Source organism: Limanda limanda, chromosome 19 (assembly GCF_963576545.1).
Source record: "Limanda limanda chromosome 19, fLimLim1.1, whole genome shotgun sequence".
Lineage (NCBI taxonomy): Eukaryota > Metazoa > Chordata > Actinopteri > Pleuronectiformes > Pleuronectidae > Limanda > Limanda limanda.
Window position 1 is genome coordinate 15,810,164 of NC_083654.1, and position 19,091 is coordinate 15,829,254.

General features: G+C 45.7%; 2 protein-coding genes across 3 annotated transcripts; both read right to left on the reverse strand.

Annotated features, from left to right (window-relative positions):
* Positions 1 to 260: 260 nt before the first annotated feature.
* Positions 261 to 3,287, reverse strand: LOC133026181 (UPF0500 protein C1orf216 homolog). 2 transcript variants are annotated; one of them, XM_061093047.1, is made up of 2 exons: positions 3,177 to 3,287; positions 261 to 1,531 (listed from the first exon to the last, which is right to left on the reverse strand). In XM_061093047.1, the coding sequence occupies exons 1-2, from the start codon at positions 3,179 to 3,181 to the stop codon at positions 448 to 450; spliced, it is 1,089 nt and encodes a 362-aa protein (XP_060949030.1). In that variant the 5' UTR covers positions 3,182 to 3,287; the 3' UTR covers positions 261 to 447. The 2 variants fall into 2 exon arrangements, with proteins under 2 accessions (XP_060949030.1, XP_060949029.1); XM_061093046.1 differs by lacking the exon at positions 3,177 to 3,287 and adding an exon at positions 2,860 to 3,017.
* A 5,455-nt stretch (positions 3,288 to 8,742) lies between these two features.
* Positions 8,743 to 17,970, reverse strand: LOC133026322 (claspin). Its single transcript, XM_061093200.1, has 23 exons — positions 17,944 to 17,970; positions 16,986 to 17,103; positions 16,130 to 16,515; positions 15,741 to 15,896; positions 15,483 to 15,548; positions 15,319 to 15,391; positions 15,105 to 15,207; positions 14,412 to 14,995; positions 14,128 to 14,316; positions 13,866 to 14,023; positions 13,582 to 13,769; positions 13,363 to 13,415; positions 13,060 to 13,247; positions 12,378 to 12,928; positions 11,876 to 11,981; positions 11,634 to 11,755; positions 11,333 to 11,494; positions 10,930 to 11,051; positions 10,575 to 10,705; positions 10,311 to 10,440; positions 9,947 to 10,029; positions 9,233 to 9,394; positions 8,743 to 8,868 (listed from the first exon to the last, which is right to left on the reverse strand). Exons 1-23 carry the CDS (start codon positions 17,968 to 17,970, stop codon positions 8,743 to 8,745), a joined length of 3,984 nt encoding a protein of 1,327 aa, XP_060949183.1.
* Between the last annotated feature and the right edge of the window lie 1,121 nt (positions 17,971 to 19,091).

Here is a 19,091-nt window from a genome sequence, read left to right on the forward strand (position 1 = left end):
TTAATTAAGTAATAAATCAATTAATCAATTCAGATCAATCACGTGCAGATTGCAAAAACGACACAGGAAATGTTTCCAGGGGACCCAAAAAAGTGATGCACCTGCTTTGTGAAGTTCCATCCATCTATGGTTCCATCACTACTGACGAGCAGCAGACTTCAATAACTTCACATTGAACTATAGCAGGTGCATCACTCATTTGGGTCCCCTGGAAACATTTCTGTTGTAGCTAATGCAGCTTGTTCCTGTATTTGCTCATGTTGTGTCTTTTTGCAGAGCTGCAATGTTGTTTTTCCAATTTGCACTTTTTATTTTCTATTTGTGTTTTCTTAATTTGCAGCGCTTTGAGCCCTCTAGGCCACCGTAGAAATGCCTTCAGGAAAGAAGTGAATCGAGCAGAAATACAGTGTTTTTTGTTTTAACCACTTCCTGTCACTCCCTCCCTTCTCATGACTGTCCCACAGCCGCGGTGGGAGCGGCGTTGGCCACCGTGGCGGCGCCCATGCGCAGCAGCTCCTTCCTGTTGGTGAGGATGACGTCGAAGCTGGACTGCAGGCGGTTCTGCTGCTCCTCCACGTGACCCTGCAGCGTGCGCACCCAGCGGATCAGCGCCAGGCGCCGGTACATGGTCAGCTGCACCTGGTGCTTCTCCATCTCCTGGGCCTTGAAGCGCTCGCGGTCCCGCAGCGTCCACACGGCGTCCATCAGCCCGCCGTCCGAGTCTGAAGACCGGCCTTCCTCCTCTGCTGCTTCCTCCCGGAGCTTTGCCAGCACGCTTCCTGGCAGCGCCTTGCGGCTGTGGTGGCGTGCGGCTGGTTCTCGGTTGCTGTTCGAGGGCCGGTCGCCTTCCTTGTGGTTGGATTTGGGTTCTCCGACTCCCACGCGGTCCCAGCCTCCCATCAGCACGCCCTCGCCGCCGCCGCCGCCGCCGCTCTCCGGGTTGGGCTCCATGCTGCTGCCGGAGCGGTTGCTGAACTCGGAGCCGGAGTCGCTGTCGCCCCACTCGTCCCCGTCCTCCAGCTCCAGTAATCCATTCTCCTCCTCTTTCCCTTCCACCCCCGAGCTGCCCTTCCTCCTCTGCAGCTGCTTCATCTGCTGCTTCATCTCACTGTGGCTCATCGTCATCCCTCCCTCCTCTTCCTCCATCCTCCTCTCCTCCGCTCCATCCGGGGGAACCCGTCCGTACCCGTCCTCCCCGGGCTCGATCTCGGGCAGGGGCTCCAGCGGGCTCCAGCAGGGCATGCGGGCTCGCTGGGCGTTGTGGTGGTACGCCGGCGAGGAGCTGGGAGGGTCTCGACCCAGCGGGCCCAAGCTGCGCGGACGCACCTGGTTCCGGTTCTCGTCCCCTCCTCCGTTGCCCGTGTAGCCATCGTCATCTTTCCCGGGCAGGAAGTTGAAGTTGCCGTCCTTGTCGCCCTTCCTGTTTCGAAGGGAGGAGGAGGACTTGTGGTTCGGGCCCCCCGGACCCCCGTAGCCTGAGTGCAGAGGCTGGTCCTGATGGTGGAGCATCACTGACCTCGACTGAGCCTCACTGAAACGACAAGGAGAACACGTTACAGCACAATTCACCTTCAGTTACACTTTTGAATTTCAGATCTTTATTGGTCTTTCTCTTCCAGACGAAGAAGAGTTTCAGTTCATATCAACACAACGTGAAACTGGTTCCAACGGTAATGAATCCACGGTGTTGAAGACTGTCAAGTACGGAAAGTTCACATTGTGATTTTTGATCTAAGGACTTTGAGACCTTTTAGTTTGAGTCAGAACTATTTCACTTTTGAGAAGTTTGCCTTCTTCTGAAATGATACTTCCTAAATTTAAAGGAAATAACGACCCAGTCATGAAGGGACAGAAGCAAACACTCGTCCAAACAACTTGAGGAGGAGAAAAGAACAAAACCCAACAGACGACGACCTTTTCCAATTCGCAAAGTCAGGCGTTAAATATAGAAATCGAACTTGGGCGTTAAGAAGATTCACGAGGAAAAGTGTGACACCGAGGACAAAACAACAACCCCCCCCCGTTCACACAGAACGTCCTAATCAGCTGCTCGACTGCGAGACAAATCACAGCCTGTTCGCTCTGATCTCTCCAGGCCTGGGATGCACGCCACTTTCACAGAAGTTCCCCGACTTTCTGGGAAAAGACAAGTGAGGCGTTCAGCCGCGTTACAGGGAACGGGACAGGAATAGACTTTGGAGGAAATGGTTGTTTTTAAAGGAGGGTTTAACAAGTCGGGGAGAATGTTGCAGAGGTGAATCTAAAAGAACGGAATATAAGAAGCGACAATAAAAGCACACACACACACACACACACACACACACACACACACACACACACACACACACACACACACACACACAGGTCGAACCCAACTCCCTTGTTTGTGTCTGTAACTACAGGCTGCTCTGTGCACTCCACTTCTATCAGCATCAAATATTTACATGTCTCCTCAGAATGGAAATCTCTCTAATCCTGACTGCAGGCTGCTGTCAATCACTGCCCCCCCCCCACCCCTCCCTTCATCCTCCCATCCTCCATCCTTCATCCTCCTCATCCTCTCCTGTGCCCGCGCGTCCACGTGGTGCTGAAGGACAGCGACCGTGCGGCCCTGTCGCGGGAGCGCGCACGCAGCAGCAGCCGCAGCAGACTGATGTTTATGTGACGAAGAGATGGGATTAAAAAAAAAACGGATCAATGCAGAAATCGATATATTTCTATCAATATTAAAGCAAATTCATCAATTTTAATTTGAAATAATAAGCATTTTTGTCTATGTCGTGTGTAACAAGGCAGAAAAAAAACAGAAAAATATATTAAATGTCATTAACGCGATGAGTGAAAAATAAAAAATAATACCGAGACAGTCCTCGTGATGGATGGATGTGTCTGATCTGCGCAAAAACACGCACGTTTGCGCAAGGACGGCGACGGAAAACGGTGAAGAAGAAGAAGAAGCGGCCAATGGCGCAGCTGGAAGTGTGCATGTTCCCATCCCAGGGAGGAAAGTCAACACAACCACCCTCTCACGTCCGAGTCCACACACACACAGACAGACACACACCAGAGGTTCTGGGCAGAGAAGAGAGAAGCTCCACGTCCTCCTCTGGGATGAGGAGGAACCGCAGACAGATGAGAACCAGCTGGAGAACAACGCTGCGTGACGTAACGCTCACCCCATGTCGGTGCTGCGTCCTCTCTCTCCTCCTGAGCACACACTGACTCACACTCACACTGGATCATCTCCTGCTAACCGGTTGCGTAACACGCACACACACACACCAACACACGGACACACACACATGTGGGGATATATTTGCATGAGGTTGTGGTTTTGTTCTCACCGTTTTCTCGTCGCTTTGCTGCTCGATGGAGACGCTGCGCCCTCCCAGTGTTTCCCCTCCTCCTCCTCCTCCTCCTTCCGAGCCTCCTGCGTGATGCTGATCTTCCTCTCTCTCCTCCTCTTCCTCCCCCTCCTCCTCCTCCTCTTCTCACCAGCACTGGAGCGAGCTGACCATGTGATGAAGACTTCCTGAACTGGGCTGGAACCAGAAGGAAACAGGATGAACAGAAACAATGGGAGGATGTGGGTGTTGTTACTGGGATGGGCTTTGTTGTTTTACTGGGATGAAGGTAGAGCAACAAGTCTACACGCACACACACACACACACACACCCAAACACACACACACACACACACACACACCCAAACACACACACACACACACACACACACACACACACACGAATACATAAACACATGTACAGTACAAACATAATTAAACACCCACACAAATATACACAGACACACATATACATATATATTCCCTAGCCCCTTACCCTAATCTTAAACATCCAAATTAAATGCCTAACCCTTAACCTAACCCTTAACCTTTAACCTAACCCTTAACCAACCCTTAACCAACCCTTAACCTAACCTAACCTAATCCTTATTCTAAAACCAAGTCTTAACTCTCAAACAGTCCATTACAGGTAGTTCAGAAAGGGACAGGGACACACACACATGATATCATGACCCCGGCAGCCACATGATGTTCTGGTGTTTACATAATGTTACGACCTCAGTGACATCATCATGTTTGTGTCTTCAGTCCGATGGGAACAAGCTGTTCTGGAATGTGTCCACACAGGCTCCAGTGTTTCCGTTACAAGTGGACATGACTTCAGAAGAGCAGGTGACACATGGTGAGGACACAGGCGTGATAAAGACGACTCTATGTCTGTGAGACCTCTTCAATTCAATATAACCACACATGACCTGACACCACATTTACATTTGGGGTCAAATGACATTTTTCCTACTGTAGTTGAACATTTTAAGGTTAGAATAATATTCTCTCTTGGGCGGGAGAGTTGAAATCAAACAGGTCAGTAGTTTCAATCAGATTTTAGTCCGTTTCTTAATCTAAATTCTGTATTTTATTTGAGAAATGTTTCACATGTTGTTACTTCATGATTTAAACATTGTCTCATGTTTTATTTATCTTATGTTCAAGTCTGTGTGTGTTCTCTGGTTTACCGTTGGAAACAGAAACACACCTGTGGGGACTGGAAAGTTAAAGATCCCCTGCAGCGACTGGAGAGGATCCAGTTCCAGTTTCTTCTCTTTAGTTAAACCACAACGTGCACCTTCTATGTGGCAGTTTATAAAAACCACAGAGAAACAGCTCAGGAGCTTCAACGTTCATGATCTCATCCACTTTAATCATGTGATGTTTTTTACAGTTTTATACTTTTTGTGAGTTTCCTCGAGTAACTTAGAAATATAAAAAAGACTTTTGTTTGGTTCCACCTGTGTTTCTAACAACCAGGGGAGCAGCACTGTTCCTGTTTCCCTCATCGCCTTCTTCTTATTGATGCAACAAGCAAGGTCGTGCCCTCTGACGGTCGCTGCAAAGCATCCTGGGAAATGGAGGAAAGCATCCCAGAATTTGAAGCAGAACAGGAAATTCCTAAACTGCCAGTGAGGCAATGAACACGCATCATTGTGTAGTTGTGTGTGAGGCAAACAGAGAATGGATTTTTTTTTATAGATCAAGTTGTCTACAGTTACAGGTTGTTACCCACAATGCAACACTAACAGGCGACGTCATATCTGCAGCTCTTGCACTGGGACGGCTACAGGATTCGACGTGGTGTGATATTTCTCCAAACTGGTTACTGACTGCTTTTGTGATTGTCAATCTCAGATCAGAGGGCACGGCAGTTGAGTGTGTGTGCGTCCGAGTGTGTGTTATCTGCTGTGTGTGTGTGTGTGGTATAGGGAGGTTACATCAGACAGATTTAACAAGTGTGCACTGTCTCTATCCTTCCTGCCCTCATCTCCCTGACATGTCGTCGCTGAAGGCAGAAATAAAAAAGCCTCAACCTCCCCCCTTCTCCCTCACACTCACACACACACACACACACACACACTTCTCCATCCTCCCCTCCCTCTCTCCTCCAACAACATCCCCATTCAAGTGCACCAGCTCCAGGCGCCGTCCCTCCCTCCCTCCCTCTCTCTCCCTCCCTCTCCATCGTATCAGTAGCCTAAGCACATAAAAAATACATCAAACGCAGCCGTCCGCCCCGAGGCCTCGTCACACGCAAAATCATCTCTCTCTCCATCTCTCTGTCTCTCTCTGAAAAAGACAAAATAAAAAAACAAGTTACAAAAGACAACTACAGAGGACAGTGATGAGGGGGGGATATAGAATGAACTCGCTAGGACTGAGGGTCATCTGTGAGGCCTCCTGAGGGCAGGCGGATTATCGTGGGCTAATGTTGACACCAACACACCAACACACACACAGATGAAAAGAGTAAAAAAAAAAAAAAAAAAGGAGCATGACTTACCTTGTGCATAATAAGACCTTGTCTGAATTGCACCCGGCCTCCAGCGCCATGACCCATTTCCCTCAGTTCAGCTCCACATCCGCTGCAGCACCAGTCTTGGCTGTGACAGGGGCCGAGGGCGGCCGGCGGCCCCCCCGGGCCCCTCTGTCACATCCTTGGTGCCCAGATGCACGGAGACTGCGGAGAGAGAAGCCTGCCGGACCCCGAGCTCACAGCCGGCGCTCCTACAAAATCAGCCAAATCAGCCAAGACGTGCTAAATTGAACCACTAATCCAGCGCTGGGGTCGCTTTTATTTTTAGGGCCTAGATGTGAGCAGACACACACATACAGTGAAACACAGGCGAGCACACCCCTGGGTGCTGCAGCTCATGTATCTCCTCAATTATTCCACCCTCAGCCTCCTCTCCTCCTCGCAATCTGAATAAAGCCAGATCTGTGTCCTCTAGATATTTAGAAGCCGGGGCCTCGATGCCAAAACACGTAACCTTCCTCCTCTCTCAAGTGCCGGGTGAATCAAGGCGGCTGGTGGTTGTGCGTTGACCTCCTAATTTCCTCTTGGAGGTTAAACAAAGTTGTGAATCTCAGTTTGGAAGAAGTGGGGATGATGCCGAGGAAGAGAGAAAGAACAATTATGCCAAAGCTTTATTGCTCTCCAACTTGCAAAGACGTTATTCCTATTAAATTCGAATTAGAGCTGATCTCTTGTCTTGACCCTGCAAACAGAGCCTCGGGATCAGGAATCAAGTCTCCGTCTCGGGTTAATTGCGTTGTAATGGTGCAAAAGTAATGATAGATGCAGCTCTACAGGAAAACCTCTCAAATCTCGTTGGTGCAAAGCAACACGATGCTTTTGAATTCATGGAAATCTTCCCTCTCTGGCAACAAACCAAACATTACACTTCTTTGACAAAGGTAAAAAACGTAATCGCTGCAGTAACAACAGCAGGATTAAGGCTGGTCCGCCTGCAGGTACGACAGCTCGCCACAGGCAGGGCCCAGCGTGGGGCTCCTCCCAGAGCCTCCTGGCGTTGGCCCCTAATGATGTGTAATGGGGCCTCCTGCGCCCGCTCCTAACCCCGGGACCTCCCCTTAATCACCGCGGCCACTAATGAGATGGAGAGACACAGACTCGTTAGAAGAAACTCCCTTTAATGCCGGCCTATTAATAGCTGCTCGCCAAATCATTAGTCCCTAAACTGCAATTATTCCTCAAACCTGCGAGATAAAGTGAAAACGAGGCGTCCCCAAGTGTAGAGAGACGAGCGTTTAGGCTTTGATTCAAACTCCTTCCTCTGAGCCGGGATCTGTGTCAGTGGATTTAATGGTTTGCTACTTTTATCAGGTGTAGAAATTGTGTGATTTGATGTCTGCATGTCTTTTGAACTGGTTTCCAGCAGCCCAGTTGTGTTGTGGTTACTGGGATTATCAAAGAAGACACTCAACAATTTACCTAGTGGTATTTTTAAGATGAGATACAGTTCATTCTTGAGGCCTCACAACAAGCTGTGACTTTAAAGTGGTGGATGGTTTGTTTTCCTTCTCTTTGTGAATAATATTTCAAATCTCAAGAGGCGACAAGTAACTGGAGATAATGTTTCTGATGGTTTTTAAATATATATTTTAGATTTGACACATTAACCCTTTGTCAACAGTGTTTTCTCACAACTGCCTCCCCGTCTACTTATAGGTCCAGATTCCCAAATGCTTTAAAGTCTATTAATAAAGTTGTGTTAATAATATTCACGCCTCTTTATCAGATTTGACACACTGAACAGCATCTGATGCATCGACACCATGTGATAAGTGTTCTCTGTAAGTCAAGCTTTTCAAACAGCTTCCTTCAATGTGCATTACGTAAATGAACTTGTAGCTCTGGGGAAATTGTTTGAAAATCCTTCTTAAAGTAATAAACTAAAGTTAATTGGTTATAAAAGATGTAAAAAGGTTGAATGTTTAGCTCTGACATTAACATTTGTTTTAGAGACAAAAACATGCAATTTAATTTACCCTCATTTCATGTGTACATAAAAATGTAGAGCCACACTAACTTTGACTGTGCAACAGCGCCCTCTGCAGCCACATGGTGATAAATTCAGTTGGGCTCTGTCTTCAAGTGATGAAGTTGTGTTAATGAACTCACTGAGCTGTGGATATTACCCATGATCCCCGGCCTCCCTGAACCAGAACTCCATTTTGAAAAGTTCATATTTACAGTCAGCTCCACACTTATCAGGAGATCTTACCAGTAACTCAAAGTCACACAGAACAAGAAGAGGTTCAGGGTGAGGAGTGGGAAAGAAGGAGGAAACATTCTCCTTGTTATAAGTCACCGAACCATCAAGCTCCTTTAGAAGCTGATAACATAACCCCTGGTAACACTGAGTAAAATAGAGTAAACACAGCACTGTCTTAAAATACACTTTTATTTACACTGTAAAACAAACACAAAAAAATCATCATACAAGAGAAAAAAAATCCCTATTCATTAAAAAACTAGTTAATCCTATTTACACGATAAAAAAACCTTTTTAAATGGACAAACGTAACGGAGCCAAGATCAAGTGGAGTGAGATGTGACGGACGAATGGTGCGGATGACGTTACGTAGTTAATTTAACAATATTCACCAAGTAAAACACAGAGAGGATCCCTCACTGCTGGTCTTTCGTTTTCCATTTTGAAGCAATGTAAACACACACTTGTCCGTCTACATGTGTGTAGCTTCAGACACACACACCTGAAGGTGTCTGATCACCACATCCTTCGTTGGCTGTGGAAACACTGGACGTGGCTGATAAAGTTCTGGTTCTTATCCAATAATAATAATAATAATAATAACAATAATAACAATAATCATCAGTCACGCTTGGTGTTCTTGCAAACTCAGTGACCCAGGTAGCTGAAGATGCTCCTCTGGGGGCCTTTCGTCTGTGCTGCAGGTTTGTTCTCTCCACAGAGACGTTTTGCTGCCGGGTTCATCGCCTCCGTCTGCCCCCTCTTCTTCATCATCTGAAGACCAAACACATGCAGGTCAGGCACAAAGACTCATTCAAAACACTGACTCTTTGTTATAATGTTTAAATCCTGGCATGCACAACACTAACAGGAGTGGTGGGCTTTGGCTCCACCTAGTGTCGCATTGAGGAAACGTCAGAAACAATGAATTCAAGCGTTATTTTGTTTTGGTTCTTATTTTAGAACAGGAACATCTTATGGAGAGAACACGACATGAAATAATCGGAAAAAAGCACAGTAGTAGAATAAAACAATGAAGATTCGACTAAAATTCCACGATATTCTTGTTTAGAATTGATTTAGATGTTTATCGATCAGTGCAAACTGTTTCCTGAGCTTCAGCTTTTCTCCCACTCACCTGTTTCTGAGGGACATTCGAGTTCTTGTTGTCCTTCTCAGGAGAGAGCGTCTGAAACAGAAAGCCACGGCTGTTTCTGGGCGCCAGCGGATTCCCGTCTGAGATCGAGGCCAGTTTCTGGAGGACGGACTGAGGCTGACTCAGAAGTGAGCCTCTCTTTAACTGGAAGAAAATCAATAAAACATAAATCTTACATGGGACAGATCACAGAGATTCAGTGAGGAACTGGTTGAATAACACAGAAGGACGATCTCACAGCCTCACGCTGCATAATTTCAGCGAGGTTTGTTTTCCGTAACATAAAGTACAGAGCAGAAAATCAATGTTCTACTACTGCGGCCACAATATTCTGACTTTTAAACAAACCTGTCAATTTACGGCATCAGATTCGACACTTTTAAATAATAAATCAAATCTAATATCTCGTGTGAAGAGATAGTCACAGAACCACGAGATTTCCTCCCAGAATAAAACCCATAGAAACGGCTTCAGGCAACGAGTGATGAATTAGCACTATTTTTATAAAGTCAGCTGCTCAAGTTACAATGAGCCACCTTCCCACCGCCAGGCCGTGTGCAACTGGACCCAAAAGGAAAGTTGAACGATGAAATGAGAAATTCCTCATACGTAGAAGTACAGATATTATAACAACCAATAAACCGTTTCAATATTAAGCCGTTTCCGCCTCTTACGTAACCAACAGCAGTGACGTACCTTCAGGGGCTGTGAGGGTCTCTGGAAGGGATTGAAAGCTGCAGGTGTCGTCTTCCTCTCAGGTTGAGGGGCCACAGGCGACTCTGGTTTCAAAAATTGAAAAGTAAATTCGTGAAATACTCCGTGAACCCTTGAGCTTTGTTTTGAAAGGTGCTGCTACGTGTTTCTGTAATTTAAAAAAGGTGTTTTTAAATCTCGTCAAACATTGTGGTGTAGATTTATCATGTAGATGCTCTAAAATAGTAAGCTATCAAAACCTAAAACTCTTGAATATGATGTTTAACCACATCCCTTCTCCCTTAAATCCTCAAAATTAGGGTTTGTTTGGTTTTCAGTGTTATTGAAGGTCTTTTATCAAACAGACCTTTTCTCTGCAGGGTCTTGGCCGTCAGTTTCTTGGCCACCTTCATAAAATGACTGTCTTCGTCTCCGATCCTTTCATCGTCTGCATCCACATCGTCCGCATCGTCTCCTTTCTTGGCTTTTTGTTCGGACTATGAGAGAAAAGACACAGAGAAAGAATTAAAAATGATATAACAACACAGTCCCTTGAGCTCATACTGATAATGCATGGTTTGTTAATTAATGGTTCCTGTATCTGTGAAGGCCTTGTGACTTTGTGACCTACTTGTTCTCTGAGCCACTGTTCTCTCTCCAGTCTCTCTTTCCTCCTTTGGATCTCACTTTGGTCGACGTCTTCATCTTCTTCATCCTCGCCCTCACCCTCTGCTCCCATTCCGTCCAGGTTGAAACCATCATCTGGAGGAAAGATTCAAACGGAAACTGTGAGTGGCACCGTAAGAAGCTTTAGTTAATTTGTGGGATCTGTAATTAACCTTAACCCCTAAAAAACTTCAACAGTCATGATAAAACTTTCTATAGCCAAGAATCTCTGTCGTTCCTGAGCCAAACAACTGTCACGAATCCATTATAATTCAAAATGAATCACCAGGACATGTTATTCTATCACCCTGGAAACTCACCCATGTTTTTCCAGCGGAAGCGTCGAGCTCGGCCCGGACCATCGGAGTGCAGGTCGCCGTCGGCCAGGTAGCGCTCCTGGTAGAGCCGCAGACGCCGCTTGTCATCGTCCATTATCTGCTTCCTTTAAGAACAACAAAACATACATTTTAAACTGAGATGCAAGTTTTAAAGTAATCCACCTTGCATTATGACTACAGGCTTCTTTTAAACAGCCTTCCTCCTCCTTTAAGAAGAAAACGGGGACAGGCTTGTCGGCTCATCTCCACCGGCTTCCTCTGCTCTTGCATTAATGCATTTTAACCAAAAGAAACAATTTCAACCGTGAAAGATATAATGACCACAGTTTATCCCATTACACAGAAATTAGTTGACAAACATGGTGTAAAAGCAGCTGTTACTCACATGTGGATCTTGTTGACCTGGTCCTGCAGCTCTTCATCAGACGGAAGCTCCTCGAGAAGCTCCTCCTCCTCGTATTCGCTGCCCCGGTCCCCGTCTTCGTCATCGCTCCCGGCTTCGCTGCCCGACAGCTCGGCCTCGGATTCCAGGTAGTCGTTCATACGCCTGTAAACAACATGCAAGAGGCGATTGTGTATTAGTAGGATTATAGCAGTGTTTATTCATTTTTACAAACAAACTTTATTCTACCATGTTACGTTAAAAGGTTCAATACACATGAAGTAAGATTTGCTTTTAAACTTACATTTTCTTCCTCTTCATGACCCGGTTGGGTGCGAACACACCTTGCATCTCTTCCTCTTCTACATCGTTGGAACCTTCCTCTTCGCCAACATCATCTTTCTCTTCTCCTCCATCCTCATCCTCCTATAAAGCCACATTTCTTGTCATTTGCATTTTATACACCACACACTAATTTAAGTAAAGGTTTGTTCCTAAATCATAACAATGCCATGGATGAAGTTTGTGTTTTCAGACTCTTCTTACCTGTTCACTTTCTACATCTGAGAGAAGCCGGAATTCACAGTCCTCATCCTCTTCTTCCTCCTCCTCCTCCGGATTCTGCTGCTCTTCCTCCTCTTGGTCCTTTTCACTATATATAGAGAAATCTCTATGAGAATCTTGCAATACTTTGAAATATCAATATTATATTCTTCTATCAAAAGGACTGAAGGTATGAATAAAAAGGAGGAACATGGAATCTGTACCTGTCTTTTGCTGGTGAAGTCATTTGAGTACAACCTAAAATTGTTAGAAAAGAAGAGAAATTTAAATATTGAGTAACTGGAAGGAAAAACAACTTAGAACAGACGTTCTCAACATTTTAAAACGAACAATAAAGATATGTGAATCAACTAAACACTTAAGTCTTAAGGGATATTAAGAAAATGATAGAAATTAATGTTTACACTTTTAACAACCAGGCATAAAAATTGATTTAGAATAATTGAGTAAACATTTAAATACAAAATGCGACAAGGGGCCACACACTCGTTTACCTGGACTAGGGAATTTTCCAGAGCACATCCCCAGGAGCTGGTCCATGGTGTTGTCAGATTCTTCGTCCCGCCCTCGCTCATTATTCTGGTTTCTTTCCATCTGCCTCTCTGTTCCCGTCTGCGTCGGTGGAAACGCTCCCGAGCACAACCCGAGCAGCTCGTCCTCCTGTGTGGATCCGAGGCCTCCGTCCCGACCGGAGCCGCTTTTTGCCGTTGCAAAAACACCCGAGCAAAACCCTAACAGCTCCCCCATGTTGGCATCCATCGCGTTTTCATCCAAACTGTCGAGGATCAACTGTCTCTTGTGGGAGCGAGGTGCACCGGGGCGAGGTCCCACGTTGAGGAAGCCGTCAGCGTCAAGCAACTGGGAGTGACCGTCGTCCTCCAATGAGAAGCGACCTTGGGAGTCTCCTCCCAGGCCGGTGACAGAAGCTGCTCCACCCAGGGGCCCCGAGTCAGTACCTGGGGATGGGGGGGCATAGAGGTCTTGGGAGTCCTCGACCGGGAGGCAGAGGGAGGGCTCAGAGAGTTTGCCTGAACTCTGAGGACGGAAAGAAATGACAAATTAAACCACAATTTCAGGCAAACAATATTTTATGAATCGTATCTTTGTTCTTCTTCAATAAGAATTGAAACCCTGATGGCATCACACTGAAAAAACGTGTTTATTACCTTAGAAGCCGAGCCGAGGAAGCTGGGTCTGAAGAGGCAGGGGGAAGGGGAGCGGAAGATGGAGGGGACACCTCTTCCTGTGGAGCGCTGGTAACTCTCCGGCTGGTAAGAGGTGATCATCGAGCCTGCGAGCTCAAAGCTGCTGTTGTGGCTGTTGTCCTTCACCATTGACTGAGAGTCATCCTCTTCTGGAGAACGAGGAAAAGTGTCAATAGAAGTAGTGTTATCAATACGTTTTATAATTTATCTTCAGTAATAACAAGACATTAGTTTGTGTTGAGTGAATAAACTAACTGAACTCACCCATCTTATTACCGCTGTCCTGTCCAGAAGGACCAGACCGCCGGAGACCATCACTAAAATGGAAAATAATAAAAGTTAACCTTTGCCAACAATAGCAATGAAACCACATGCACAATTTATGATTTAATCTAAGGCTGCTCTATAATTCATTTGTAGGGTGTATTCTCTACAGTCACTTATCAAGTCAGACACACACACACACACTCCGAACGCACTTACCCAGTGCGAGAGCAGGAGTTGCCGGGGAACAGCATGAGTGTTCCTTCTGTGTGAACAAGGTCATGAATCCGTGAGGGCCGAGTCAGTGCCACAGGAGAAGAGCTCCTGATACTCTGAACTACACTGCCTTCCTCCTCGTCCTTCTCCTCTTCCTCACCATCGTCACCTCCCAGTAAGTCCTCCACGCCCTTTAAGAGAAGATAAGGCCTGACGTGAGCACAACGAGATAAAAGCACAAATGTGTCATTGGTTTCGAAACAGCAACAAGAGAAAATTATTGTTACCTCTTCGTCTGACTCATCCGTCAGCTCTTCCTCCTCCTCTTCCTCTCCACACTCCTCGTTGTCGAGGCGATTCAGCGCGGCCTTGCGTGCCCTCTCCTCTTGTCTCCGCTGGGCCATGGCGAGCTGCAGCCGCTGCTTCAGGGTCAGCAGCTTCTCTCCTGAGCAAAAGACCAAAGATTGAACAAACCAGCGAGTTCATGTGGATCCTGTGGGACCAGTTTAAACTCTGGCCTGTACGTGCATGTATCACATCGATCCTCACCAGGTTTGGTGGTTACCGGTTCGTCTGCTCCCTCCTTTACGGTGACAGCTACCGACTCCGTGTGCAGCTCCTCTTGCCCGGCCGGGGTGCTGTCCTTGCGGATGATGTTGAGTTGCATGGTGCGCTCCCCCTGGGGCCTCGCGGGAGGCTGGGCATGACGAAGGTAGCGCTCCTTAAGAGCCACCACACCTGAGTGAAGAAGAGGGGGGGAACACCGGGGATCATTTAGACTTGACGCATTCTCGTTCTACATTTCTCGACATACAAAAAGAACCAACACTCACCAGGGTTGAGCTGCGGAGCCTCAAGCTCAATAAAGGCTCCATCATCTTCACACAGTTTAGCAATAGGTGGGGGGTCCAGTCCCAGCTCCTTCAGTCTGGCAAATTTGTCCCTCTTGGGCTTAGTGTGTTGTTGCATTAAAGGTTCCTGTGCAGCTGAATTAGAAGTCCTGGCTACAGGTGCAACCCCAGTTACAGGCTGTACCTGCAGGGTTTCAGAGTCAGGCACTACTGCAGTCTGAATTTGATCAGTGGGTACAGTAGAGGTTTCTTCCCCAGAGTCTGAAACAGATTTCTCTACTCCATCTGCCGATTCCTGCAGACTCTCAGAGAGGTAAAGCATCGGGCCAGATTCCTGGTTGGAGTCCAGGCTTGCGGCTGCTTCTCCGGCCTGGCTGTGGCTCTCCTGCTGCCGGGATGAGGCGGCGGCGGGATGAGACACAGGCTGGATCTGAGTCCATGAGGGGTCCAGAGAAGGAGAAGAGTCCTGCTCGGTGGATGATTGCTGGGGCTCGATCGGTGGGTTTACAGGAGGTGCTGGAGGAGCTGGTAGCGTCTCTGACATCATGATGGAATACTTAGTAGATCTGAAAAAGACAGGATTATAATTAACTTGTGACCTTTGACAGAATTCGTTCAAGTGGGTCTTTGTTGCTGCCCTGGCATGTGTGTGTTATCTATTATGTTTGTCTTTACTTCAGCAACGCCATGGCGGGACCCTCTGGCCTGGCTCTCTTCCTGAAGAACTGGTCGATGGTCTTGGGCTCGGGGACGTGGTAGGGAAGGCCAGACATGGACTCTGCAAAGACACGAGGAACATGTCAAAGATCAGGATGCATCGAAGACAAAGAAATAGCTAAGTTAACAGGTTGCTACATCAGATAAAGAGACAAGAGAACCGTTAACTGACCTCTGACCAGCCTCTGAGTTTCACTGTGGAGTTGTTTCATGGCCTCTTTACTCGCTCGTGCAGCTTTCCTCTCCTGAGAACATCACACAAGTAGAATTATATATTTTCTGCATAATTTCTTTTACAGCATTTAGACAAAGTTTAAGCATTTTGCAAACACATACCACACGCTGAGGTTTCTCTGGTGCCTCTTCATCATCGTCCTCCTCCTCTTCATTCAAGAGAGGTTCCTGCAGCAATAGTTAACACTGATCAATATACTTTAAATTAAATTATATTACAAGTATTACATATGATTCACTGTATGCATTTAATATATAAATACAATGTTTGTAAAAATTCAAAAGAAAGCCAACACAAGAAGGCCACAAGAAAAAATCTTTATAACCCGATTGAACGATTCCAAATCATCTTTGTTGTACCTTATGTTTTTTCATCTTTTGTTGGACTGCGGCTCTGATGGCCTCCAGAGACTCTTCCTCCATTTCCTCCTCATCATCATCCAGACCAGTGTCAAACAGTTCTGTGTCGCCCAGCATACACCCGCTGTCATTCAGAGGCCGAGGGGGAGGTGCGTCCTGATAAAAAAGATAAAATGGTCTTTAAAATCGTACAATATAGGATTGATGATTTGGGTGGTTGGTGTTTAAATGTGAAGAGAATATAAAGTGACATGTAGAGGAACATGTTTTTTAAATACATAACATACTTATTCAAGGTTTATGAGCAGATTTCAAACAGAGAGTAGAAACCTGGAATATCTGACCCTGGGAACAAGAACCACTGAGAGAAAACACCATGCTGCACTTACCTCATTCATTTCAGAGAACCTCTCTTTCTTTTTTAGTTTTTCCACTGCTTTGCTGCGTTTCTCCTTTTTCTCCCGATGCCTCTGGCTCTTCTCCCTCTTCTTAGATTTTGCTTCCTTCTTCACCTCCTCCTGTCGTTCCTCCACTTTTCCTTGCTCAGACTCGCTGTCTTCACTATCAACGGGTGCTCGGCTTATTCTCCTAGACTTCTTTGGCCCCTTTTCTCTCCTCTCATCAGTCTCCATCTCCTCTCCGCTGGAAGTAGACAACTCTAGTGCTTCAGTCATGTTGACACTGCTCTCCGCAGCCTCCTCCTCGCTGTCACTGTCTCTGATGGCGTTACGACGAGGCTTCCTGTGAGCTGTGATGTCTTCTTCATCATCAGAATCTGGAAGAAAATTGACCTTTTACAATTAGACAAATATCACAATGGTCACACTACATCTATTTAAGACTTGATTGATTGATATATCCTGAATAGATACATATGTACTATTTTGTGGATTCCAAGGAAAGTCACTCAATATCACTTAAGCCTTAACAAAACAAGAATATTAGGATCATTGGTATGGAAGTACAGGCTCTCAAGTTCTTGACAATTTACAGGCAAATTTTCACATATTCTAAGAAAAGGCAAAACACTGTCACAGGCAGATTTCTCTTTAGTTAAGTATTGCAAATCTTGAGATGACATTCAAATACTTTTGACATGTAGTGTTTGCCTGTTTACTAGGTGTCATATCCACTATTTACCTAAACTGTATCAAACAAATGCCACAGCCCTTAATGGGTCTCTCATTTACACAGCCAGGGTGGCTCTGCCCAGTTAAATTGTCCTCTATTGTTGTGATTCTTCACCTTGTGGCTTCTCTCCATTGTTGATCGTCTCCTTGACCATCTCCTCGGCTGGAGAGCCCACCCCGCTGTCTGAATCACTCTCTGCAGCTGTTCGGGCCACAGCTGGAAGCCCCACGGCCTGGGTACATAACACACACACATTATTCAACCAACATGCAACGTGGTTTTTTTCTGTCACATGAGGAAATTGCAGTGTACTCATGTCTGCTAGTGAGAAAAAAACATGGAGGCTCCCCTTTGACATCTATAATCTTCTAATGGTGCACACTGCTTGGTTAAAATATACATATTAGTTTTCTGTGCAACATTTACTGAATCTATACTGTTATGTAAGATATGAGTGTTATTATTAATTTAACTGGAAAAACAATAGATTTCTACCATTCCTAGCAATGCCACTCGCTGCACTCGTTTTCCTAAGATACCAAAGTATTTCAAGTTGCTGTTATTATCAAAAATAACAGGAGAAAAGGTTTTTGTATTTGTAAAGTGAACATGAAACACGGAGGTCGCTTGTGTAGTTTTAAGCAGCTTAATGACTTTTAAACTGCACTAATGGCGCCTCGAAACAAACCAAACAATAGTTAGCAGGAGACATGGCTTCCTCCGTTCTCCGCTTGTTGTTGGCTAAACGTGCTAATTTTACAGATAAGTGCTCACACACCACTGACTTATATCCGTGAATAGTCCAGAAGAATATAATGTATTAAGAGAAGTTAAAGGAAATGTTAAAATGCATGATAATCACTCATGTAATGGAGGTGAACCAGGCCAACGCTGGCTAAACCAACCTGGCGAGCTAGCGAAGTGGCTACAGCTAACGTTAGCAGCATTTACTTAATTTGTGTAAACTCTTTATCTTCAATCAAGACTTATAACAAACCCCGACATGTTTATTTAAGTGATAAATCCACGTTGGGACACATGTCCACCGTGGATCTGAGTGTTTTGTCCTCACCTGCTGCTGAGAAAGGACCGAGCTCATCTTTGTCCTCCGGCTCGTTTCAAACTCTCCAAACACAAGAAGCCGGGAAAGTCAACAGGTCCACGGGGCTCGACACCACCAGCGGCCGTGTGGAGCTGGATGTCTGCGGGGGAAGAGGTGACTTCAGCGGGTTAGAAAGTGTTGTTTCCCCGGAGCGGATCCTCGTCCTCCCGCCTTCCACAAGGACGAATTGAAAGTTTTGATCTTTCGCGCGTCGTGACAGCTGGTCCGAGGCGCTTCCGCCCCGAGGTGTCACTCTACGAGATCCAGCCTCCCCATTGGTCCGTTCGGGGGTGAGTTGTATCCGCCCAGTGTGACGACAAGGCCGATTGGGGAGTTGGTTTTAAGCACCGGGGACGCTCAGGCGGGCGAGACAGAGAGACAAAAAAAAAGAAAGAAAGAGAGAGAGAGAGATGCAGACAGAAAGACAGACAGACAGAGACAAAGAAAGGAAGACAAAAAAGACAGAGAGAGTAAGGAAGTAATAAAGACAGACAAAAAGACAGACAGACAAAAAGAAGGATAGAAAGAAAGAGAGAAAGAAAGAAAGACAGACAGACAGACAGACAGAGAGACAGACAGACAGACAGACAGACAGACAGACAGACAGACAGACAGACAGACAGACAGACAGACAGACAGACAGACAGACAGACAGACAGACAGACAGACAGACAGACAGACAGACAGACAGACAGACAGATAGAAAGAAAGACAAAAAAGACAGAGAGAGAAAGAAAGTAATAAAGACAGACCAAGTACAGTACAGTAACAAAGTATTTGTACTTCGTACATTTGACTTCAGTGTGAGTAGTTTTACTTTTAGTACATTGGTCAAGATAAGATAAGACAAGATAAAATAAGACAAAGTGAGATAACATAAGAAATAAAATTTGAAACTAACAATTTAGTAGCACTTAAATGGCGCTAACTTAAGCACTTTGTAGTTTTGCTTTATTTTTGAAGAAATTGTACTTTCTTGTTGTTCTGGGTTTGCACCCTCGAAGTTGAATTCACTTATTTTAAGTCACTTTGGATAAAAGCGTCAGCTAAATGAAAAAAAGGATAATATGAGACGAGAAGTTTTGTTTTTAAATGTGCAGTATTCAATGAAAACCACA

Bases quoted from the DNA above. Each gene is read 5' to 3' on its own strand.
- LOC133026181 (XM_061093046.1), bottom strand. From the start codon at position 2,987: ATGCACACTTCCAGCTGCGCCATTGGCCGCTTCTTCTTCTTCTTCACC. The intron at 1,532-2,859 runs GTATTATTTTTT...TTGTCGTTTCAG, and splicing joins CCATCACGAGGACTGTCTCG to TGAGGCTCAGTCGAGGTCAG.
- LOC133026322 (XM_061093200.1), bottom strand. From the start codon at position 17,970: ATGAGCTCGGTCCTTTCTCAGCAGCAG. The intron at 11,052-11,332 runs GTGAGTAACAGC...TTGTTCTTAAAG, and splicing joins CAGGTCAACAAGATCCACAT to GAAGCAGATAATGGACGATG. The intron at 10,441-10,574 runs GTAGGTCACAAA...TTTCTCTCATAG, and splicing joins AACAGTGGCTCAGAGAACAA to TCCGAACAAAAAGCCAAGAA.